This window comes from Carcharhinus amblyrhynchos, chromosome 7 (genome assembly GCF_965287045.1).
Source record: "Carcharhinus amblyrhynchos chromosome 7, sCarAmb.v2.hapA, whole genome shotgun sequence".
In the NCBI taxonomy this organism is placed as follows: Eukaryota; Metazoa; Chordata; class Chondrichthyes; order Carcharhiniformes; family Carcharhinidae; genus Carcharhinus; species Carcharhinus amblyrhynchos.
Genome location: NC_137330.1, coordinates 126263545 through 126290152, shown reverse-complemented (window position 1 = coordinate 126290152; position 26608 = coordinate 126263545). Strand labels below are relative to the sequence as shown.

Sequence of the window (26608 nt, the reverse complement as noted above, 5' to 3'; positions counted from 1 at the left end):
GCTAGATGGCCTACTCCTGCTCCTATATCTTATGTTCTTATGTTATGTTCAAAGCAGCCAGCATAATTAAGGACCCACACATTCTCTCTTCCACCTTCTTCCTTCGGGAAAAAGATACAAAAATCTGAGGTCATGTATTCAGGAACAGCTTCTTCCCTGCTGTTGTCAGACTTTTACATGGACCTACCTTGCATCAAGTTGATCTTCACTACATTCTTCACTCTCTCATTTCCTTCTCTATGAACAGTATGTTTTGTCTGTATAGCGCGCAAGAAACAATTACTTTTCACTATATTTTAATACATGTGAGAATAATAAATCAAATTGAAATCAAATATATTCTCCCATTTGAGACTAAGTGCTCTCCCTTGTGGGAAGCCAGGGGTGATTCATGCTTCCACTGGCAGCAGTTTTCATAAATCACCCTGCCTATTCAACTGGACTCACATGGCCTCCATGTGAAACATACGGATTCTCTGATTCCAGCGGTGGCTGGTTCGCTGGAGTTGGGAATCATCTAAATGCACAACAAGCGGGAGCAGCAGGGAAGTGTTCCCTGCACACCCCACAGTCACATCCCCAGGGAAGATATCCAGAAGGAGACCGGCCCTGCGCTCGCTGGTGCAGATGTTGATTGCCACTGAGTAGAGGAGGACTACCCTCTTCCCCAGGATAAGCAGGTGTTCACATAGTGACAGAAGCCTGGGAGGCAGTGACTGAAGCTATCAGCAGCAGCAATTTGATTCGGGCAACTTCCATACAGTGCAGGAAGAAAATTAAAAACCTCTTCAAAGATGCAAGAGTGAGTGCCCACATATCCTCCCCTGTCATAATTCCCAATCCTAACATAGTGGCACAGTGGTTAGCACTGCTGCCTCACCAGGGACACAGGTTCAATTCCAGCCTTGGGTAACAATCTGTGTGAAGTTTGTACGTTCTCCCCATATCTGCATAGATTTCTTCTGGGTGTTCCAGTTTCTTCCCACTCTCCAAAGTGGTGTAGTTTAAGTTGATTGGCCATGCTAAATTACAGAGAGGTTAGCAGGGCAAATACATGGGCTTACAGGAATAGGGTTGGGTGGGATTGTTGTCGGTTCAGGCTCATTGGGCAGAATGACCTGTTTCTGCACTGGAGGGATTTTATGATTCTATAGCCATGTGAAATAAGTACTTCCAGCCTTCAATCAGGTGACCTAAGAGCACCTCCCTCAGCACTCCTATTTGTACTACTCCCCATTATCCCCATCAGTCTCACTCCCCCTCCTTGACACCCATCATGATTCCTCACAGGCTAACCTCAAATCCCATGCATGACACTGATGTTAAGCACAAAACACATTTGGCCACCATTTCAACATCTTCTTTTACTCTCCCAAAAGGATAAGACCACACACAACAGCAGGGAGGGAGGGAAGACTGATGGGAGTGTACCAAGGTCCTTACCCCCTTCATAGAAAGTGCCCTGAAAATTGCAGGGGAGGGTCAGGAGTGGTCAGTAGCCAACTGCAAGGTCAAGATGGCCTGAGTAAATGAGAGCCCAAAGCACAGTCATAGATTCATAATGCTCATAAAAGGACATTTGGCCCATCGAGTCTGCACCAACAATGACTACCACTATTTTCCAGACGTCGCTGGATTCCGGGGAAGTGCCGGATGATTGGAAAACGGCTAATGTTACGCCGTTGTTTAAGAAGGGTGCCAGGCAAAAGGTGGGGAATTATAGGCCGGTTAGTTTAACGTCTGTGGTAGGTAAAATGTTAGAATCTGTCATTAAGGAGGAAATTGCGAGGCATCTTGAAGGGAATTGCTTGATAGAGCAGACGCAGCACGGTTTCGTTAAAGGGAAGTCGTGTCTGACAAATTTACTGGAGTTCTATGAGGATGTGTCTAGGGCAGTGGATAGAGGAGAGCCGGTGGATGTGGTCTTTCTAGATTTTCAGAAGGCGTTTGACAAAGTACCTCACAAGAGGTTATTGCAGAAGGTCGAGGGACATGGAGTTGGGGGTAGGGTGTTAGCGTGGATAGAGGATTGGTTGTCAAATAGGAGGCAGAGAGTGGGGGTCAACGGGTGCTATTCGGATTGGCGGATGGTGACTAGTGGAGTGCCCCAGGGGTCGGTGCTGGGGCCTCAGCTTTTTACCATTTATATAGATGATCTGGAGGAGGGAACCGAGTGTAGGGTGTCGAAATTTGCTGATGACACCAAGATTGGGGGAACGGCAAATTGTGCGGAGGGTGTGGAGAGTCTGCAGAAGGATCTAGATAGGCTGGGCGAATGGGCCAGGAAATGGCAAATGGAATTTAATGTTGGCAAGTGTGAGGTGGTCCACTTTGGTAGGAAGAATGGTAGGAAGGACTATTACTTACGTGGCGAAAAACTGCAGCAGGCGACGGTGCAGAGGGACCTCGGGGTTCTTGTGCATGAGTCGCAAAAACCCAGCTTGCAGGTGCAGCAGGTGGTCAGGAAGGCGAATGGGATGCTGGCCTTCATAGCAAGGGGGATTGAATATAAAAGTAGGGAGGTCTTGCTGCAGCTGTATAGGGCATTGGTGAGGCCGCAGCTGGAGTACTGTGTGCAGTTTTGGGCGCCGCACCTGCGCAAAGATATTTTGGCCTTGGAGGGAGTGCAGAGGAGGTTTACTAGGCTGATACCGGAGTTGAGGGGGTTGAGCTATGAGGAGAGGCTGAATAAACTAGGCTTGTACTCGTTAGAGTTTAGAAGAATGAGGGGAGATCTCATTGAGACGTATAAGATGATGAATGGGATGGATAGGATAGAGGTGGAGAGACTCTTCCTGCTCAAAAAAGACAGTAGGACTAGGTGGCACAGCCTCAAGATAAAAGGGGGGCGGTTTAGAACGGAGTTGAGGAGGAACTTCTTCACTCAAAGGGTGGTGAATCTCTGGAATTCTCTGCCCGTTGAAGTGGTGGAGGCTGCCTCGCTAAATATTTTTAAGACGCGGGTTGATGGGTTTTTTGATAAGAGAGGGGATTAAGGGTTATGGGGAGAGGGCGGGAAAGTGGAACTGAGCAGCGACAGATCAGCCATGATCTTATTGAGTGGCGGGGCAGGCTCGAAGGGCTAGATGGCCTACTCCTGCTCCTATTTCTTATGTTCTAAAGGCATACTATTCCCAATTTCCTGCACATGTCCTATATCCTTGAATGTTATGATATTTCAAATGCTCATCCAAATTTTTAAAGGTTGTCAAGTTTCTGGCCTCCATTGGAATCATAGAACTCTACAGTGCAGAAAGAGGCCCTTCGGCCCATCGAGTCTGCACCGACTGCAATTCTACCCAGGCCCTACCTCCATATCCCTACACATCTCAGGACACTTAGGGCAATTTTTTTTAAAGCATGGCCAATCAACCTAACCCGCACATCTTTGGATTGTGGGAGGAAGCCGGAGCACCTAGAGGAAACCCACGCAGACACGAGAAGAATGTGCAAATTCCACACAGACAGTGACCCGAGCCGGGAATCGAACCCAGGTCCCTGGAGCTGTGAAGCAGCAGTGCTAACCACTGTGCTACCGTGCCGCCCCGGGCAATGCATTCCAGATTCCGACCACCCTCAGTGAAAAGTACCTCCTTAGAGCTGAAATACTCCATCCCAGGCAACATCCCTGGGTGTTATCACAATAGTGAGGTGACCAGAACTGAGCAAACTACTCCAGCTGTGCCCTAATCAATGTTCTGCACAACTTCAACATTACTTTGTTATTCTTATAATCTATGGCATGACTGATAAAAGCAAGTTTGCATTCTCTGCTGACTTCAGAATCTGCGAGCAAGCACCCCAAGATCCATCTCTACCTTTGAGCTTCCCATGGTCCTGTGATTCATTCAATATTCCCTTGTTTTGTTCCTTCTTCCAAAGTGCATTACCTTGTACTTATCAGGGTTAAATACCACCCGCCACTGCTCTGCCCATCTGACCAACCTAGAATCTATGACTCTATGACTGTGCTTTGGGCTCTGACCAACCTATCAATATCTTCATAGAATCCATACAGTGCAGAAGGAGGCTATTTGGCCCATAGAGCCTGCACCAACAACAATCCCACCTAAGCCCTATCCCCATAAAGCCCCATATGACACTCAGGGCAATTTAGCATGGCCAATCAACATCACCCGCACACTTTGAACTGGAGGAAACCAGAGCACCTGGAGGAAACCCACGCAAACATGGGCAGAATGTGCAAACTCCACACAGACAGTGACCCGAGGCTGACATTGAACCTGGACCGCTGGCACTATGAAGCAGCAGTGCTAACCACTATGCTGCCCTATAACCTACAACTATATTCTTCACTATGAACCACTATACCAATCTTGGTTTCACTTAAACTTGCTTAATACTCACCCTACATTTTCATCTGTATATTAAATAGTAAGTCTGAATACTGATCCTTGTGGAACACTGATGGCCTAACAGCCTTCTACCATTACCAGTTTCTGGTCCATCTCACCAAGTTTCCCTGACTTTCATCAGCTTTAACATTCTCAGTGTTCCATGTAGAACCTTGTCAAAAGTTTTAGTAAAATCCACAGTCTTGACCGCATTTTTGAAAAGTTCTATTAAATTTGTTCGGCATAACCTCCCTCTGACAAAGCTATGCTGACTATCCCTAATTAATCCATACTTTTCCAAGTGAATGTTAATTCTTTCCTTTAGATTTTTCTCTATTTTGTTGCCCTACCACTGGCATGAGACTCAATGGTCTGTAATTTCCTGCTTATCGCTACTACCCTGCTCGAAAAGTGGAACCACATTAGTCATCCACTAATCCTAGGGCACATCCCCTGTGACCAGAGAGGAATTAAAAATTTGTGTCAGAGCCCCCACAATTTCCTGCCTCATCACTGCAATTCATCTCGGGCTGGGGATTTGTCCATTTTTAAGCCCGTCGGAGCCTTCAATATCTCCCCATTTCCTATGTCAAACTATAAGTTCCTCACAGTCCTTTTTCTGAATTCAGTACCTAAATTCTCCTTTTCCTGATTGAAGACCGAAGAAAAGTATTCATTTAACACCCTTCCAATGTCCTGTGGCCACACATAGATTCCCCCTTGGTCTCTAATGGGCTGCTTCAGAATCTGAAAAACATGAGTGGTGCCAATCATTGTGCAGTTATTAGCAGATATCCCCACTTCTGACCTTATGACGGAAGATAGGTCATTCATGAAGTAGCTGGTGATTCAACCTGGAACACTACCCTGAGGAACACTTGAAGTGACATTCTGAAACTAAGACCTGCAACAATCACAATCTTCTTCTTTTGTGCTAGGAATGACTCCAACCAGTGAAGATTTTTTCTCCCTAACTTCCATTGATTCCAATATTTCTGAGACTCCGTGATACCAGATTTGATGTTGAGGGCAGTTACTCTCCCCTCACTTGGTGAGGTCAACAGTTTTGTCCACATCTGAACCAAAGCTGTAATGAGCTGTAATGGAGCTGAGTGGTCTTTGCAGAAACCAAAAAAGGGAATGCCATTTTGCTAAGCAAGTGCCTCTGTTTTTGACCTTACATCTTCAACTTTGAAAACAGATGCAAAGAATGGAATTTTCCAAAAGAAAATAGCAAAGTGTCAGGTTTTTGACTGAAAACCGGTGTGTTTCTCCCCAGGTTTTCTCTTCAGATCTTTTGACACTGTCAAAAAAAGCAGGGGAACAAGTTTGCGTAGTTATTTTTGAGGGGTAGGGGCTAAAGGTGCCAGCAAGGCTGGCTCAATAAAGATCGGGGTGCCATCAATGTGTAAATCTGTTTCACATCCTTTTTCGGCATGCAGCTGATCACATTGGTAAAAGGTGGCTTTTGATGCAAGATTTGATTGTGCCCTGCACAAAAGCCTACCTTCTTTCTTGGTGCCGTGCTACGCTGGAAAGATCACACCCATAATGATCCTGGAAGCAATGGCATAAAACCACTTAGGAATATCTAAATATATTTAAATGGATGGTTTTGATATGACCCTGATTACATCACTGGCTGGTGGGGAGTGGGGCAGAATTCTCATTCTGAGATCTTGCTGTAACAAATAATCCCCTTACGGCCGTCTCACGAGAGTTAGTAGCCATAATGAGATTTGCTTCAGTGGCAAATGGGCCCAGAAAATCGCAGCCAAAATATTTGTTCAATGCCTCTGCGATTTCCTCATTCTCTGTGACAATTTCGCTGGTCAGTGCCAAGAGATCACTGTTTAGTAGCAGTGCCAATTTGTGACTTTCTTCTTTTTTATATTCTTTTAAAAGTTCTTAAAATTTGTTTATATAATTCTAGCTAGTTTTCTGTCATACTCTATTTTTTTCGCTTTTCATCAACCTTTTGGTGCTCCTTTGCTGGTTTAAGAAACAAAGAAAATTACAGCACAGGAACAGACCCTTTGGTCCTCCAAGCCTGCACTGACCATGCTATCCTTCTTAGGACCATATACCTCCATTCCCATCCTATTCATGTATTCTCAAAATGTCCCTTAAGACTCACTATCTGCTTCCACTACCTTCTCCAGCAGTGAGTTCTAGGCACCTTTGTAAAAAAATTGCCTTGTACATCTCCTTTAAACCTTGACCCTTGCACCTTAAACCTATGCCCCCTAGTAATGACACTTCCACCCTGGGAAAAAGCTTCTGACTATCCACTCTGTCATGGTCCCTCATAATCTTGTAGACTTCTATTAGGTTGTCCCTTAACTTCCATGGTTCCAGTAAGAACAAACCAAGTTTCTCCAGCCTCTCCTCATAGCTAATGCCCTCCATACCAGACAACATCCTGGTAAATCTTTTCTGTATCCTCTCGAAAGCCTCCACATCCTTCTAATAAGAACATAAGAACATAAGAAATAGGAGCAGGAGTAGGCCATCTAGCCCTTTGAGCCTGCTCCGCCATTCAATAAGATCATGGCTGATCTGTCGCTGCTCAGTTCCACTTTCCCACCCTCTCCCCATAACCCTTAATCCCCTCTCTTATCAAAAACCCATCAACCCGCGTCTTAAAAATATTTAGTGAGGCAGCCTCCACCACTTCAACGGGCAGAGAATTCCAGAGATTCACCACCCTTTGAGTGAAGAAGTTCCTCCTCAACTCCGTTCTAAACCGCTCGCCCTTTATCTTGAGGCTGTGCCCCCTAGTCCTACTGTCTTTTTTGAGCGGGAAGAGTCTCTCCACCTCTATCCTATCCATCCCATTCATCATCTTATACGTCTCAATGAGATCTCCCCTCATTCTTCTAAACTCTAACGAGTACAAGCCTAGTTTATTCAGCCTCTCCTCATAGCTCAACCCCCTCAACTCCGGTATCAGCCTAGTGAACCTCCTCTGCACTCCCTCCAAGGCCAAAATATCTTTGCGCAGGTGCGGCACCCAAAACTGCACACAGTACTCCAGCTGCGGCCTCACCAATGCCCTATACAGCTGCAGCAAGACCTCCCTACTTTTATATTCAATCCCCCTCGCTATGAAGGCCAGCATCCCATTCGCCTTCCTGACCACCTGCTGCACCTGCAAGCTGGGTTTTTGCGACTCATGCACAAGGACCCCGAGGTCCCTCTGCACCGTCGCCTGCTGCAGTTTTTCGCCACGTAAGTAATAGTCCTTCCTACCATTCTTCCTACCAAAGTGGACCACCTCACACTTGCCAACATTAAATTCCATTTGCCATTTCCTGGCCCATTCGCCCAGCCTATCTAGATCCTTCTGCAGACTCTCCACACCCTCCGCACAATTTGCCGTTCCCCCAATCTTGGTGTCATCAGCAAATTTCGACACCCTACACTCGGTTCCCTCTTCCAGATCATCTATATAAATGGTAAAAAGCTGAGGCCCCAGCACCGACCCCTGGGGCACTCCACTAGTCACCATCCGCCAATCCGAATAGCACCCGTTGACCCCCACTCTCTGCCTCCTATTTGACAACCAATCCTCTATCCACGCTAACACCCTACCCCCAACTCCATGTCCCCCGACCTTCTGCAATAACCTCTTATGAGGTACTTTGTCAAACGCCTTCTGAAAATCCAGAAAGACCACATCCACCGGCTCTCCTCTATCCACTGCCCTAGACACATCCTCATAGAACTCCAGTAAATTTGTCAGTAAATTTTCTGGTAGTGTGACGACCAGAATTAAACACTATATTTGAAGTGCAGCCTAACTAACTTTCTATAAAGCTACAACATGACTTGCCAATTTTTAAACTCAATGCCCCAGCCAATGAAGGCAAGCATGCTGTGTGCCTTCTTGACTACCTTCTCTGCTTGCGTTGCCACTTTCAGTGACCTGTGTACCTGTAAACCCAGGTCCCTTTGCCTCTCAATACTTTTAAGGGTTCTGATATTTGCTGTATATTTCCTACCGTATTAAACCTTCCAAAATACATTATCTCACATTTGTCTAGATTAAACTCCATGTGCCATCTCTCTGCCCAAGTCTCCAACCGATCTATTTCCTGTTGTATCCTCTGATGGTCCTCAGCTATCTGCAAATTCACCAACCTTTGTGTCATCCACAAACTTAGTAATCAAATTAGTTACATTTTCCTCCAAATCATTTATATATATTACAAACAACAAAGGTCCCAGCATTGATCCCTGAGAAACACCACTTGTCACAGCCCTCCATTCAGAACACCCTTCCACTGCTATCTTTGTCGTCTGTGATCAAGTAAGAAGTTTCACAACACCAGGTTAAAGTCCAGCAGGTTTACTTGTCGCAAACACCATTAGCTTTCGGAACTGGCTGTTTCTTCGTCAGGTGGGTGGAAGTTCTGATCACAAACAGGGTATATAAAGACACAAACTCAATTTACACGAATAATGATTGGAATGTAAGTCTCTACAGCTAATCAATTCTCAAAGGTATAGATAACCTGAGTGGAGAGAGCATTAAGAACAGTTAAAGAGATGTGTATTGTTTACAGACAGGACAGTTAGTGAGATTTTGCCAGTCCAGGCAAGTCGTGGGGGTTACAGATAGTGTGACATGAACCCAAGATCTTGGTTGAGGCTGACCTCATGTGTGTGGAGCTTGGCCACCAGTCTCTGCTCAGCGACTCTGTGCCATCGTGTATCATGAAGGCCACCTTGGAGAACACTTGCCCAAAGATCGCCGAATGCCCTTGACCGATGAAGTGCTCCCCAACAGGAAGAGAACAGTCTTGTCTGATGATTGTCAAACGATGTTCATTCATCCGTTGTTGTAGCATCTGCATGGTCTCCCCATTGTCCCATGCTTTGGAACATCGTTTCCTGCAGTGTATGAAGTAGACAACATTGGTCGAGTTGCAAGAGTATGTACCGTGCACCTGGTGGATGGTGTTCTCTCGTGAGAACACCATCCACTAGGTACACGGTAAATACTCTTGCAACTCGGCCAACGTTGTCTACCTGAAACGTGCAGGAAATGATGTCCCGAGGCATGGTACATTGGGGAGACCATGTAAACGCTAAGACAACGAATGAATGAACATCGCTTGACAATCATCAGACAAGAATGGTCTCTTCCTGTTGGGAAACACTTCAGCGGTCAAGGGCATTCGGCCTCTGATCTTCTGGTAAGTGTTCTCCAAGGCAGCCTTCAGGATACACGCCAGCAAAGAGTCACTGAGTAGATACTGAAAGCTAAGCTCCACACACATGAAGATGTCTTCAACCGGGATCTTGGATTCATGTCACACTACCCGTAGCACCCACGACTTGCCTGGACTGGCAAAATCTCACTAACTTTCCTGTCTGGAAACAAAACACATCTCTTTAACCTGTGATTAACGTTCTCTCCACTTACATTGTCTGTACCTTTAAGAATTGATTAGCTGTAGAGACTTACATTCCAATCATTATTCATGTAAATTGAGTTTGTGTCTTTATATACCCTGTTTGTGATCAGAACTCCCACCTACTTGACGAAGGAACAGCCAGTTCCAAAAGCTCATGGTGTTTGCTACAAATAAACCTGTTAAGACTTTAACCAGGTGTTGTGATACTTCTTACTGTGTTTACCCCAGCCCAATGCCAGCATCACCACTTCTATGACCAAGCCAGCTCTGTATCCACCTTGCCAGCTCATCACTGATCCCATGCGATGTCACCTTTTGCACCAGTCTGCTATGAGGGACCTTGTCAAAGGCCTTACTGAATTCCATGTAGAAAACGTCCACTGCCCGACCCTAAGTCATCTTCATCACTTCCTCAAAAAGCTCGATCAAGTTAGTGAGACACAACATCCCCTTCACAAAACCATTGAATTTCAGAGCCGTGAGATCACATTACAACTGTACAAAACTCTGGTGCGGCCACACTTGGAGTATTGCGTACAGTTCTGGTCGCCGCATTATAAGAAAGATGTGGAAGTATTGGAAAGGGTGCAGAGGAGGTTTACCAGGATGTTGCCTGGTATGGTGGGAAGGTCTTATGAGGAAAGGCTGAGGGACTTGAGTTTGTTTTCATTAGAGAGAAGAAGGTTAAGAGGTGACCTAATTGAGGCATACAAGATGATCAGAGGATTAGATAGCTTGGACGGTGAGAGCCTTTTTCCTCGGATGGTGATGGCTAACACGAGGGGACATAGCTTTAAATTAAGGGGTGGTAATTATAGGACGGATGTCAGAGGTAGGTTCTTTACTTAGAGGGTAGTAAGGGCGTGGAATGCTCTGCCTGCAGCAGTTGTGGACTCGCCAACTTTAAGGGCGTTCAAATGGTTAGTGAATAGGCATATGGATAACATTGGAATAGTTTAGGTTAGAGGGTCATTAGATGGGTTCCACTGGTCGACGCAACATCAGGGGCCGAAGGGCCTGTACTGCGCTGTAATATTCTATGTGCCATGTTCTAAACCATGTTGCCTCTCACTAACACATTCACTTATTTCCAAGTGGGAGTAAATCCTGTCTCAAAGATTTCTCTCCAATAATTTCCCTACCACTGATGCTAAGCTCATCAGCCTGTAATTATTTGGACTATTCTTGCTACCCTTTTTAAACAAAGAAACAACATTTGCTATTCTCCAGTCCTCTGGGACCTCCCCTGTAGCCAGTGAGGATACAAAGATTTTTTTCAAGGTCTCAGCAATTTCCTCTCTTGCCTCTCTCAGTATTCTGGGGTATATTCCATCAGGCCCGGCCACTTGTCTAGCTTAATGTTTCTCAAGAACCTCAATACCTCCTCCTTTTAGATCTCAACATGAATTAAACCATTTACGTACCCTTTTCCTGATTCTTCATCCACCAAGTCCTTCTAATTTTTAACTTTTTCTTTCTAGTTTAAAGTTGTGAGCAGCGGTGGTTTTTTCTTCTTTTTTTAAGTTAGCTAGAAACCGGAAGTCCTCATTAGGAGGCTTACCAGTAGTTGTAGTTTTTTTTTAACTTTATAAGTACTTACCTCCGGGTATCGGCCTCATTGTCCCTGTGGAGCAGCACGGAGAGGCAGCAATTTGGGCGTGCGTGGAGGTCGCGATTAAGGTAATTTGTTTTAAATTTTTAACTTTTTCTTTCTAGTTTAAAGTTGCGAGCAGCGGTGGTTTTTTTTTCTTTTTTTAAGTTAGCTAGAAACCGGAAGTCATCATTAGGAGGCTTACCGGTAGTTGTTTTTTTTTTGTCCCTCTGACCCTATAAATTGGTACAGAGAGGATACCCGATCCTCTACACAGCTAGAGTATCCCACCCTCCCCCCTCCTCTAACCTAATAATAAGTGTGTGGGAAGTTTTTTTTTCTCCCCTCCTGGAAATTGTTTCAGAGATGGCGGTTCAGGCAGTAAGCTGCACCTCCTGCGGTATGTACGAGGTGAGGGACACCAGTAGTGTTCCTGCTGATTTTACCTGCAGGAAGTGTGTACACTTGCAGCTTCTGGAGGATCGTGTTAAGGAGCTGGAGCTGGAATTGGAGGAACTCCGGATAATTCGGGAGGTTCAGGCAGACATTGATAGGAGTTACAAGGAGATAGTCACTCCTAAAAATGAGTCTTGGGTAACTGCTAGGAAGAAGGGTAAGAAGCAATCGGGGAGACAATCCCCTCGGGCTGTTCCCCTACAAAATAAGTTTTCTGTCCTGGAGGCTACAGTTGAGGAAGAATCAACTGGAGATAGCCAAAGGGAGCAGGTCTCTGGAGGTGAGCCTGCTGTGAAGACTCAGGTGGGTAGGGGAAGTAAAAGATTGGGCCTGGTGATTGGGGACTCCATAGTTAGGGGGACAGATAGGAGAGTCAACAGTAATGGAAGGGACTCAGGGCTGGTGTGTTGCCTCCCAGGGGCTGGGGTCCGGGATGTTTCAGAGCGGGTGTTTAAGACTCTTAAGGGAGAGGGGAGTCAGCCCCAAGTCATAGTTCATGTGGGGACACATGACATAGGGAGGATAAGGGAAGGGGATGTTAAACAGAAATTTATGGAGTTGGGGTGGAAACTTAGGGCCAAATCAAACAGAGTGGTTATCTCAGGACTCTTGCCTGTGCCACGGGATAGTTTAGAGAACAGAGAGAAGAAAAGTTTGAACTCGTGGCTGAGGGGATGATGCAGGAGGGAGGGGTTCAGGTTCTTGAACAATTGGGGCTCATTCTGGGGAAGGTGGGACCTCTACAAGAGTGATGGTCTACACCTGAATCAGAGGGGAACCAATATCTTGGGGGGAAAATTTGCAAAGGCTATGCAGGAGGGTTTAAACTGATTCAGAGGGGGGGTGGGATCCTGAGTAGCAGGGATGAAATTGAGGGGGTCATAGATGAGGACTGCAAAGCGCGGCATCATGGGGGTGGAGTAGAGCATGGTTTGAAATGCATATACTTTAATGAGAGGAGTATTCGCAATAAAGTGGATGAACTTGCAGCGTGGATCAGTACCTGGAACTTTGATGTTGTGGCCATTTCAGAGACATGGATAGAGCAGGGACAGGAATGGTTGTTGCAGGTTCCGGGGTTCAAATGCTTCAGCCGGAGTAGAGAAGGAGGTAGAAGGGGGGGAGGAGTAGCTTTATTAGTCAAGGACTGTATCACAGTGACAGAAAAGAAGTTTGATGAGGACTTGTCTGTTGAGGTAGTATGGGCTGAGATTAGAAATAGGAGAGGGGAGGTCACCCTGTTGGGAGTCTTTTATAGACCTCCTAAAAGTTCTAGAAAGGTAGAGGAAAGGATTGCAGAGACGATCCTGGACAGGAGTGAAAGTAATAGGGTAATTGTTATGGGAGACTTTAACTTTACTAATATTGATTGGAATAGCTATAGCTCTAGCTCGTTAGAGGGGTCAGTTTTTACACAAAGTGTGCAGGAAGGTTTTTTGACTCAGTATGTAGATAGGCCAACTAGAGGTGAGGCTATATTGGATTTGGTGCTGGGAAATGAGCCAGACCAGGTGTTAGACTTGGAAGTTGGTGAGCATTTTGGTGACAGTGACCACAATTCGGTTACGTTCACCTTAGTGATGGAAAGGGATAGGCATGAATCTAGGCGCAGTAGTTATAGCTGGGGGAAGGGTAATTATGAGGCTATTAGGAGAGAATTAGGGAGCATAGGCTGGACTAGGAAACTACAGGGGCTGGGAACATCCGAAATGTGGAGTTTATTCAAGGAACAGCTACTGCGAGTCCTTGATAAGTATGTCCCTGTCAGGCAAGGAGGAAATGGTCGAGCAAGGGAACCGTGGTGCACTAAAAAAGTTGATCCGCCGGTTAAAAGGGAAAAGGAGGCTTATGTCATGATGAGGCTTGAGGGCTCAGGTAGTGCACTGGAAAGCTATAGATTAGCCAGGAGGGAGTTAAAGAGTGAGTTAAGAAGAGCTAAAAGAGGACACGAGAAGACTTTGGCTGATAGGATTAAGGAGAATCCTAAGGCTTTCTTTAGATATGTTAAGAATAGAAGATTGGTTAGGGCAAGATTAGGGCCAGTCAGAGACAGCAGTGGGAAGTTATGTGTGGAACCGGAAGAGATTGGAGAGGCACTGAACAAATATTTCTCTTCGGTATTCACGCAGGGAGACGTAAATGTAGTTGTGGAGAACACTGGGTTACAGGGTTGTAAACTGGATAGTATTGAAGTAGATAAGGAGGATGTGCTAGATATTCTTGAGGGTTTGAAAATAGGTAAGTCCCCTGGGCTGGACGGGATTTACCCTAGGATTCTCTGGGAGGCAAGAGAGGCGATTGCAGAGCCTCTGGCTCTGATCTTCAGGTCGTCGTTGGTCACAGGTATAGTGCCAGAAGACTGGAGGATAGCGAATGTTGTCCCATTGTTTAAGAAGGGGAATAGAGACTTCCCCGGGAATTATAGACCGGTGAGTCTTACTTCTGTTGTGGGCAAAGTATTAGAAAAAATTATTAGGGATAGGATTTATAGTTATTTAGAGAGTAATGAATTGATTGGAGATAGTCAGCATGGTTTTGTGAAGGGTAAGTCGTGCCTTACTAACCTTATTGAGTTTTTTGAAAAAGTGACCAAAGAGGTGGATGGGGGTAAGGCAGTTGACGTGGTATATATGGACTTTAGTAAGGCATTTGATAAGGTTCACCATGAAAGGCTTCTGCAGAAAATGCAGATGTATGGGATTGGGGGTGATTTAGTTAATTGGATCAAGAATTGGCTAGCAGATAGGAGACAGAGGGTGGTGGTTGATGGAAAGTATTCGTCATGGAGTTCGGTTACAAGTGGTGTGCCTCAGGGATCTGTTTTGGGGCCACTGCTGTTTGTAATTTTTATAAATGATCTGGATGAGGGTATAGTTGGGTGGATCAGTAAATTTGCTGATGACACCAAAGTCGGAGGAGTGGTAGATAGTGAAGAGGGATGTCATAGTTTACAGAGAGACTTGGACAAGTTGCAGAGCTGGGCCGAGAGGTGGCAGATGGAGTTTAATGCGGAAAAGTGTCAGGTGATTCACTTTGGCAGGAATAACAGATGTGTAGAGTATAGGGCTAACGGTAGGACTCTGAATAGTGTTGACAAACAGAGGGATCTAGGTGTATATGTGCATAGATCCCTGAAAGTTGGAAATCAAGTTGATAAGGTTGTTAGGAAGGCATACGGTGTCTTGGTGTTTATTGGTAGGGGGATTGAATTTAGGAGCCACAACGTCATGTTGCAACTGTACAAAACTCTGGTGCGTCCGCACTTGGAGTATTGTGTACAGTTCTGGTCCCCACATTATAGGAAGGATGTGGAGGCATTGGAAAGGGTGCAGAGGAGGTTTACCAGGATGTTGCCTGGTATGGAGGGAAGGTCCTATGAGGAGAGACTGAGGGATTTGAGGTTGTTTTCGTTAGAAAGAAGGTGGCTAAGAGGAGACCTTATTGAAACATACAAGATGATTAGAGGTTTAGATAGGGTGGACAGTGATAGCCTTTTTCCTCGGCTGGAGAAAGCTAGCACGAGGGGACATAGCTTTAAATTAAGGGGTGGTAGTTATAGGACGGATGTCAGAGGTAGGTTCTTTACCCAGAGGGTGGTGGGGGAATGGAATGCCCTGCCTGCTGCAGTTGTAGATGCGCCTAGTTTGGGGGCGTTTAAGAGGTCCGTGGATAGGTTTATGGATGGAAAGGGATTGGTTTAGGTTAGAGGGTCATTGCTTTTTTTCTTGATTGGTCGGCGCATCGTGGGCCAAAGGGCCTGTTCTGCGCTGTAATGTTCTATGTTCTCTTTGGTGAATACTGAAGCTATGTATTCATTTAATACCTCGCTCATTTCCTCTGGCTCCACACACAGAGTCCCTCCCTTGTCCTTGAGTGGGCCAACCTGGCTACCCTCTTGCTCTTTAAAAACGAAAAAGCCTTGGAGTTTTCCTTAATCCTGATGACCAATGACTTTTTGTGGCCCCTTTTAGCCCTCACTTGTTGCTTAAGTTTCTTTCTGCTTTTCTTGTATTCCACACTTGCTTTCTGTCTTCCCAGCCTCCTGGCCTTGACAAATGCTTCCTTTTTCTCATTGACTAAGTTCACATTATCTCTCGTTGCCCAAAGTTCCCAAAACTTGCTATACTTATCCTTTATCCTTATAGGAATGTGCTGGTCCTGAATCCCTATCAACTTACACTTGAAAGCCTCCCACATGCCAGATGTTGATTTGCCCTCAAACATCTGCCCCCAATCTACATTCTTCAGTTCCTGCCTAATATTGTTGTAATTAGCTTTCCCCCAATTTAGCACCTTCACTTGAGGACTCCACTTGTCTTTATCCATCAATACTTCAAAGCTTACTGAATTGTGATCACTGTTCCCAAAGTGCTCCTCTCCTGAAACGTTGACCACCTGGCTGGACTCGTTCCTAATACCAGGTCTAGTATGGCTTCTTGCCTAATTGGACTATTTACGTATTGTTTCAAGAAGCCTGGATACTCCTTAGAAACCCTGCTGCATCCACACCCCTAGCACTTTGTGAGTTTGGTTTCTAAAATACACCTAATCCTCAGAACATGAATATTGCTCTCTTACTCTTCACAGTACTAAGCAGCACATCCAGCATGATGTCAGTGAAATGGGATGCGTCGTTGTCCATCTGGACTCCCTTCAGACAGTTCCAAGTACCTGATAGCTTTTTCAACTTGCATACTTGGATTGTCAAATAAGATACTTGTGTTGACCAGTGTCACAAATGTCTACAGCACACTCATTGATGCTAAATATATGGAATATCAGGAAATAAAATGAGAACATAGTTGCTGAATTAAAAAATCATGACATGCTGCATGCAGTAGGAAATGGGTTAATGAAATTTGTAATACTCGGAGACTGGTAAAAAAGTATTATAAGACTTGCCTTCGACTTGTTTTCATGTATCCCAGACAGATGTAAGACTTGTTTTTGTGTGTCCCAGACAACAAGACTTCAGCTGTCCTTGCTGTTGTATACAAGTTTATGATAGTCTGTTCAGAAATGTAGCTGACTCAACTCGTATCTATGTTTGTGTCTTTAATATTGACTTCTGCCTAACATAGTGAAGCTTGCATGCCATAAATATATATTCATATATATATATATATTCATTATGTACTGTGTATGGGTCATGTACTAACATGTTATATGCTATACAACGTATGCACATAAAATTGTTATACAGGACCCATTAAGATTAACTTGTTTTGCTGGCCTGTTTGTTAGCTAAGGGCTAATCACACCACTGATGTGGAACAATTGCGGCCTTGAGATAACCATGAAGAAACGCTGAGGCAGCCATGTTCCCACGATGGAGACTAAGCCACGGCCTGGGAACCTGCTGAGAATGAGGATGTGCATACGTGGCTGAGGTGATGTAAATATGTCCTCTTAAGCTGTGTTCAAAGAGAAGCCTGGGGAACCACTGTTAGGTACCAGGTGTATCTCCCAAAAGCTTTTGAATAAACTTGCTATACTTTGATTCACAACTAGTCTCAGAGGTATCTTTTACCTACAATACTGCAATTCCTGATTTCTTGTGACCAATTAAATGCAGTCATAACACTCCCAACAATTTTCTTTGTTCTACATGAACAATGTGTTGTACTGTATAGACCCTTTGAGATTGCAACAGGATACATGGGGTAAGGTGGCACAGTGGTTAGCACTGCTGCCTCACAGCACCAAGGACTCAGGTTCGATTCCCAGCCTGGGTCATTGTCTGTGCAAACTTCACACATTCTCCCTGTATCTGCATGGGTTTCCTTCAGGTGCTGTGGTTTCCTCCAACAATCTGAAAGACATGCTGGTTAGGTACTTTGACCTGAACTGGTGCCGGAGTGTGACGACTATGGGGATTTCACAGTAACTTCATTGCAGGGTTAATGTCAGCCTTACTTATGACTAATAAACAAACTTAAAAAAAAACTTTATCTTCATGTACTGCACAGTACATGTTTTTATGTTGCACATCCATACACTCTTACACCTTCGTGGACAACCTTGATCGGGACACATGGCAAATTCAAAATTAGAACAATTAACTCTTCCTTTCTGCACAGATGGTGCAGAACCTGTTGAATGTTTGGAACATTGTCAGTTTTTACTCTCAGTATACTTCCATCCTGTGTCATTTGTTCATACTGTGGACAATACCTTTGGCTTCATTTATTTTCTTTCCATTAAACACTTTTAAAGAAAGACATTGAGAGACTGGGAGTAACAATGTGAATAGAAGCTATTTGAAACCAAATGCAGTTAAAAATGGATCTTGATTGACTCACCACCAATTTTCTTCATCACCAAACTCCGTCTAGAAGGAAATCTTGTGAGCAGCTGCTTGTCACAACCATTTCACTGAGTTTATACAGCTGCTCTTCTCTCTAAGCATCACAGCTACCGATTTAGTGTCATAAACAGCTTCCTTGCATGCTGATGTTATGAATGTAGACTTCATGGGTGGACTTTTCACAAAATGTTTCTAAGCATCATAACGCCAAGAAAACAGAACCCCTCTGTGCCAGTCTTTTCAGCGCATTCCACATAGTATTCTTTTAACACTGAGTGCAGTGAAAGAGCCTCCATGCAAATCACACCATCATGACTCACCAGAAGTGGCTGTAGCTGGTGTGACTTATCAAAAATGCTGACAGCTGTGTGCTGTTAACACAGCATTCAAGCACAAACATTGGAATCACAGTCAATCACAACAGGAAGAGCAGCTCCATGGTTCACAGAGGGAGAATTGCAATGGCTGTGGATTCTGTGAAGGAGTGGAGGACCATTATCTTCCCTGAGATGATTGATGACACAGAGGTTGGGCTGGCAATGCAGACTGGGAGGCAGTAGCAGTGGCAGTGAGTGTCCAAGCACTGGCACAGGCCAGCATCCAAAGTCAAAGAAAGATGAAGAACCTCCTTCAGACAGCCAGGGTGAAGCCATTCATCCAGGCATCATGTATCACAGCTAGAATGTCCATGCCAATCCACTCCCTGACACCCTGGGACCTTCCAGTCCCTGTAACCCTAGTACTTTTGTCCAACACCTCTAGCATGCACCTTGACAAATCTCTGCCTTCCGAGACAGTGCTGATGTATGCTACCGATTTCCCCCATCCCCAACACTTTGACATTCCATGCCATTCCATCCATCAAGTAATCAATCCCCCTGTTTTTCCCAGAGGAGAAGGTGGGCCATCATTGCCAGAAGTGGGAGAAAACCGAATGTGGGGTACCTGAGTTGCATCTCTTCACCTCATTCGAGAAGCATCCTGGAGATTTCAGGGGGGAGTCTGAGGATAGAGGATTAGATAGGGTAGATTCAGAAAGAATATTGCTCATGGTGAGGGGTCTAGAACAAGGTGATATAATTTGAGAATAAGGGATAAACCTTTCAGGGCTGAGGTAAGTTTCTATCCCAAAAAGAGTGGTGAATACGTGAAATTCACTACCACCGAATGTAGTTGAGGCCAAAATTTTGTCTGATTTCAAGAAGAAATTAGAATCATAGAACCCTACAGTGCAGAAGGAGGCCCTTCAGCCCATCGAGTCTCTACTGAACACAATCCCACCCAGGCCCTACCCCAATACCCCTACAAATTATACTCACTTATCGCTCTAATGTACGCATCCCTGGACACTAAGGGGCAATTTCTTAGCATGGCCAATCAACCTAACTCGCACATCTTTGGACTGTGGGAGGAAACCGGAGTACCTGGAGGGAACCCATGCAGACACGAGGAGAATGTGCAAACTCCACACAGACAGTGACCCGCACCAGGAATCGAACCCAGGATCCTGGGGCTGTGAAGCAGCAGTGCTAATCAAAATGAATGGAGGAGCAGGCTTGAAAGGCCAAATGGCCTACTCCTGCTTCTAGATTCTATGTTTCTTTGCACCATGACAGAAAGTCAGGTCAGGGTTCACTATGGAAGTGTGGATCCACAAAATCTTCATTCATATGACCTCTCTTAAGTAAGTTGCAATCTGCCCAGATACTTGTCCCTCGCTTGTGCTAAACCATGTGTCCTTTGTTGCAGGAAATAACCCTAATGAGGCCAGAGCATCAAGAGTTCGTCGGCTGCCAATGCAATGACCAACGATATCTTGGAGGGCAGCTCTGATGGCACCTTGGAGGACAGCTCCAACAATACCTTGGATAAAACTTCGAGAAAACCTCTCAGGAGAGCACATTTCATTTCACATTGGCATCATCTACCAGCACAGATACAGTCACCTCGGCGAGACATGTTAGCGGTGAAGCTTCTGGGTCACTTACTAGTGTGCGCAACACAACCGTAAATGTACATCAGGTGGAGGCGGGAACGTCTGAAGGTTTGGGCAGGTAGTGATCTGCTGGACCCAAGGAATCAGTTGGCTCTGAGCCAAGCTGGGCAGATGGAATCAGTTTTCCCAAAGCTGCTGGAGATGCAGATGCAAAGCAGGAGGGTTGTGTGGCAATTTACAGCCTTCAGGTGCATGAGATGATACTGGCATTGAGTGGTACCCAGGCCAACACTGCGAGGCAGGCGTTCACAGTGGAAAGCCTGGGACAGGAAATAGTCACCATGGATAGCAGAGTCCGAGTCACTGAGGACCAAAGCTGAGGGCCCCAGAAGCATACTTGAGACACAACAGTCTGTGGGCTTCGAGAGCATGGCTCAGACACAGGGGCCAAGGTTTATGGCAGGGCAATGTGGGACCCATGCCTTCCATTTCTTTTTTTCTTGAAGTGCTTGATAATATGGCAGGAAAAGCTGAAAAGCTGGGAAGGTAGCTGGTAGGTTGCCCTCTGCTTTTTCCACTTGACAATGTTTTGAGAAAAAAAATGAGAAAATTCCATTCAGCTTCTTATGATCTGCTTGCCAAACAACAGATCGTTAAGCAGACATCTATGAAAAATAAAATGACAGTTTTCACACTATCATAGAATAACTCACAATAAAGGGACAGGTGCCTTTTGAGAGGCAAAGAAATGCAAAGATATATTACTATGGATATATTACTATGCAAAGATATATATTACTACTGCTGTGGAGATTTAAGAAATGGGGACTCACTGAGATGGAACTTGCTGGTGAAAATTGAAAGGCACTGAAAGTTTTGAACTAGTGTGGAGGGGAAAGTAGACTGGTTGGAGAGCTGAGAGTTATGGAGAGACGGTTTCTGCAGTGTTACAAATGTACGGCATACAGTAAAAGGGAATGGAGGAAGTATCTTGATTGCATGAGTTAGTTAATGCAGGAATACCCTTTATTAAATTTGCTGTATTTGATGACTGTTAATGTTTAGTCTTAGCTGATTGCAATTTGGTTGTTGCAGTAAAAGTCTTAAAACTTGGAATGCTATCATTTGGTTCTTTTCATCAATCACTGGGAAATTCATCCATTAAAAGGTAATTGGTTTCTATGGGTCTTATAGCACAGAGGCTATTACCTTCAAAATTGGCTTCCAGCTGAGAGCAGAAGAACTGATGTAGACCATTCCCATTCTGGAGACTGTGGCTGGAGATGCATTCTCAATATTATGCACTTCAAACAGTAATTTACAGGAAGGAGCCATGGGAATACGATCACCATTAGCCAAAGTTAATGTCTTGTTGTCATCCAGTACAGAATTCAGATTTTCTATCCAAATAGCATCCACTGGGCCATCCAGTATTATCCAGATATTATCACCTGGAAACAAATTTGTACAACAAAAATATAACAAATAAATAAATGATTCGCACTGCTGCCTCACAGCACCAGGGACCCAGGTTCCATTCCCAGCTTGAGTCGCTGTCTGTGTGGAGTCTGCACATTTCTGTAAACGATGTACATTTGTCTTCAATCTTTTTCTCCTTACATACCAATAGAAAATTTTACAGTCAGTTTTTATTTTCCCTGTGAGCTTACTCTCATACTCCATTTTCCCTTTCTTAATCAGTCCTTTGGTTCTCCTTTGAATTCTAAACTGCTCCCAATCCTCAGGTATTTTGTTTTTCTTGGGCAATTTGAATGCCTCTCCCTTGGATCTAATATTATATCTAATTTCCCTTGTAAGACATGGTTTGGCCGTCTTTCCAGTTTTACTTTGCTGCAGACAGGAATAAACAATTGTTACAGATCACCCATGTGCTCCTTAAATGTTTGCCATTGCCTATTGTTATAAAGCAGAGGTGGATTCCCCTCTGAGAACTAACACCGAACCACTGAAAGGGGAGTTTCTTAGCTCATAATCTGTAAAAGTGAATGTGAAGTGGTACAGTCTGCTCTTCAGCAACTTATAGCGGTTAAATCAAAATAACTCCCTGACACTCCCTCTAAAATCAACAAGTAACAATGTATTCATCTAACTAACAGTAAACAAGTTAACTAATTTTTTAACAAACAGAATAAAACACGATTCTACTGGAATGCTGTTCAGATAAATACAATTCCCATTCATTAACAAAAAAATAGAATTTTACTCACTTTAAATTACAACTAGGTTTTGTGTCTTTTGCAATATTCTGGGCTTTGTTGATTTTTCTTCGCTATCTAAATGAGGCTTTGAGCTAAAAGCTATGAGCTGTGGCAGTTGCTCTCCCTTTCTGTCGCATTGCCCCCTTCCTTTTATTCCTGTGATGACATATCAATATCACCACAATATGACTGATACAAGGTTGCCAAAACCCTGGATTTAAATTTGATAGGCTCTTGGTATTCAAGTGACCAATTCAAATTGATAGGCTGAATTCAAATAATTCAAATGACTGAAAGCGTGTTGCCTTGGTAACCCTGCTGCTTGGCCTTCTGATACAAATGTTTCTGTTTGTGCACTTTATATGTACTTTTTTACCATTCTAAGCACAGAAGAAGCATCTTTTTAAAGGGACCATGCAATACCTTTTCCCTAGTATTTTATAATTCTGCAAATACCAATCTACAATCGCTCTACTCAACTTTGCAACATTATTCACCATTACTCATTTAAGTAACATTTCCCAATCTATCATTGCCACTCATGCCTCCTTTCATCATAGTTTCCTTTAATCAGATTCAGGGCTCTACTCTCAGAAACAATTACATCACTCTCTACCTTAACGAAAAATTCTATCATGTTATGGCAGATCATCCCCAGAGTTTTGTACAATTAGACGCCAATTATTCTTTTCTCACTACACAATATCCAGTCTAGAATGGTCTGTTAGTTCCTCAATGTGTTGGTCCAGAAATCCATCCCTATAAACTCCAGGAATTCCTCCTGTATGGTATTGCGACTAATTTGATTTGTCCAGTCTACTTACAGATTAGAAACACCCATGATTACAGATAATCTTTTATCATATGCATCTCTAATTTCCTATTCAATGTCATTTCCAACATCACCACTGCTTTTTGGGGGTTGATATACAATCCACATTAAAGTATTTCCCCCTTGAAGTTTCTTAGCTCTACCCATATAGAGTCCATATTGTCAAAGCTAATATCCTTCCTCAGTATGATGTTATTTCCTCTTTGACCATCTCCACAGTCTTTACCTTTTTATTCTATCCTTTCTAAATACTGAATATGTCAGTTCCCATCCCTGGTCACCCCGCAGCCATGTCTCCATAATCCTGACTATATTATACCAATTTACATCTATTTGCATGATTTGCTCATCCATTTTATTGTGAATACTCCATGCATTAAAGCACAAAACCTTGAGGCTCGTATTTTTAACACCTACTTTCTCACCTTCTATCTGTATTTGAAATTCAACCATATTGTGATCACTCATTCCAAGAGGATCCCTCACAAGGAGATCATTAATTTTACCTTTCTCATTACACAGGACCAGATCCAAGATAGCTCCCTCACAGGTTCTGTAATACACTTTGAGGAAACTATCGCAACAGCATTCTAAGAACTCTTCCTCAAATCCACCGCATCCAACTTCAGTTGATCAATCAATATGGAGGTTAAAATCCCCCATGATTATTGCTGTTCCATTTTTACATGCATCTGTTATTTGTTTGTTTATAGCCCGCCCCACCTTGAAGTCATTATTTGGGGGCCTACAGATGACACCCACCAGTGACTGTTTCCCCTTGCTATTCCTTATCTCCACCCACATTGATTCCACATTTTGCTCCTTAGAGCCTATATCATCTCTTACTACCGCCCTGATGTTATCCTTAATTAACACAGCTACCCCACCTCCTTTTCCTTCCTGTCCATCCTTCCTAATTGTCTGATACTCTAGGATATTCAGTTCCCAGTCCTGGTCACTTTGCAACCACATTTCTGTAATGGCCACTAGATCATACCCATTTATACTGATTTGTGCCGTCAACTCATTCACTTTGTTTCGAATGCTATGTGCATTCAGGTAAAGTGTCTTTATGTTAGTCTTTCTTACCTGGACCTGATTTGTTAGTGTATTCCTTTGTTTGCATGCTCTGTCCCTTCCTGTCACAGACTTGGTTATCAGTCCCGGTTCTGCCCAGGTATAAACCGTCCAGTTTGTACTAGTCCCAGCTCTCCCCGGAATTGGTTCCAATGCCCCAGGAACATGAAACCCTCCTCCTCACACCATTTCTTCAGCCACATTTTCATCTGAAATATCCTGCTATACCTACTCTAGCACATCACACTGGTAGTAATCCTGCAATCACTATCTTTGAGGTCCGACTTCTCAATTTTCTCCCTAAGTCCCTATAGGAGTTTTTAGGATCTCATCCCTTTTTTCACCTATGTCATTAGTACTGATGTGCACCACAAATATTAGCTATTCACCCTCACCATCCAGGATGTCCTGCAACTGCTCTGGGACATCCTTGACCCAGCACCAGGAAGGAAACATACCATCCTGGAATCTCAAATGAGGGCACAGGAACCGCTATCTATTCCCTTTATAATTAAATCCCCTATTGTTATTGCATTCTCACACCTTTTACTCCTTCCCTCTGCAGCAGAAGCAACTGTGATGCAATGAAATTGACTCTTGCTGCTTTTCCCTGAGAAGTAATTTGTCTCAAAGTGGTATATCTGTTTTTCAGGGAATTGCCAGAGAGGATTCCTGCACTGCCTGCTCCATGATCTTACTCTGCCTGGTGGGTACCAGTTCCCTTCCTGCCTGGGCAATCATAGACTGCAGTGTGACCACCTCTCTACATGTGCTATCCATAACACATCAACCTCACAAATAGAACATAGAACATTACAGCGCAGTACAGACCCTTCGGTCCTCGATGTTGCGCCGACCAGTGGAACCAATCTAAAGACCCTCGAACCTAAACTATTCCAATGTTATCCATATGCCTATTCACTGACCATTTGAACACCCTTAAAGTTGGTGAGTCCACAACTGCTGCAGGCAGGGCATTCCATGCCCTTACTACCCTCTGAGTAAAGAACCTACCTCTGACATCCATCCGATATTTATCACCCCTCAATTTAAAGCTATGTCCCCTCGTGTTAGCCATCACCATCCGAGGAAAAAGGCTCTCACCGTCCACCCTATCTAATCCTCTGATCATCTTGTATGCCTCAATTAGGTCACCTCTTAAACCTTCTTCTCTCTAACAAAAACAACCTCAAGTCCCTCAGCCTTTCCTCATAAGACCTTCCCACCATACCAGGCAACATCCTGGTAAACCTCCTCTGCACCCTTTCCAATGCCTCCACATCTTTCTTATAATGCGGCGACCAGAACTGTACGCAATACTCCAAGTGTGGCCACACTAGAGTTTTGTACAGCTGCAACATGATCTCACGGCTCAAAAATTCAATCCCTCTACCAATAAAAGCTAACACACTGTACACCTTCTTAACAACCTTATCAAACTGGCTGCCAACTTTCAGGGGTCTATGCACAGGTACACTACCAAGAGTCCTTCCATTCACCCTGTTACTCTTTCCAAAGTGAATCACCTCACACTTTTCTGCATTAATGTCCATTTGCCACCTCTCGGCCCAGCTCTGCAGCTTATCTATGTCCCTCTGCAAACTGTAACATCCATCCTCACTGTCTACAACTCCTCCGACTTTGGTGTCATCCACAAATTTACTAACCCATCGTTCTACACCCTCATCTAGGTCATTTTTATAAATGACAAACAGCAGTGGCCCCAAAACAGATCCCTGAGGTACACCACTAGTAAGTGAACTCCAGGTTGAATATTTCCCATCAACCACTACCCTCTGTCTTCTATCAGCTAGCCAATTCCTGATCCAAACTGCTAAATCACCCTTAATCCCATGCATCTGCATTTTCTGCAGTAGCTTACTACGGGAACCTTATCAAACGCTTTGCTAAAATCCATATACACCACATCAGCTGCTTTACCCTCATCCACTTCTTTGGTCACCTTCTCAAAGAACTCAATAAGGTTTGTGAGGCACGATCTACCCTTCACGAAACCGTGTTGACTATCCCTAATCAATTTATTTCTCTCTGGATGATTATAAATCCTATCCCTTATAATTCTTTCCAAAACTTTGCCCACAACCGAAGTAAGGCTCACCGGTCTATAATTCCCAGGATGGTCCCTACTCCCCTTCTTGAACAAGGGGACAACATTTGCTATTCTCCAGTCTTCTGGCACTATACTTGTAGCCAATGACGACATAAAGATCAAAGCCAAAGGCTCTGCAATCTCCTCCCTAGCCTCCCAGAGAATCCTAGTATAAATCCCATTTGGCCCAGGGGACTTATCTATTTTCATACTCTCAAGAATTGCTAACACTTCCTCTTATGAACCTTAATCACGTCTAGTCTAAAAGCCTGCATCTCAGTATTCTCCTCGACTACATTGAC

General features: G+C 44.2%; 1 protein-coding gene across 1 annotated transcript in view; it reads right to left on the bottom strand.

The window, feature by feature from the left end:
• LOC145345623 (dynein axonemal heavy chain 8-like) overlaps positions 1-26608 on the bottom strand; it is a 1557438-nt gene that overhangs the window by 553840 nt on the left and 976990 nt on the right. The window contains exon 53 of the mRNA XM_080193457.1: positions 21278-21519. Coding sequence (XP_080049583.1) covers positions 21278-21519 — 242 coding nt within the window. The remainder of the gene's footprint in view (positions 1-21277; positions 21520-26608) is intronic.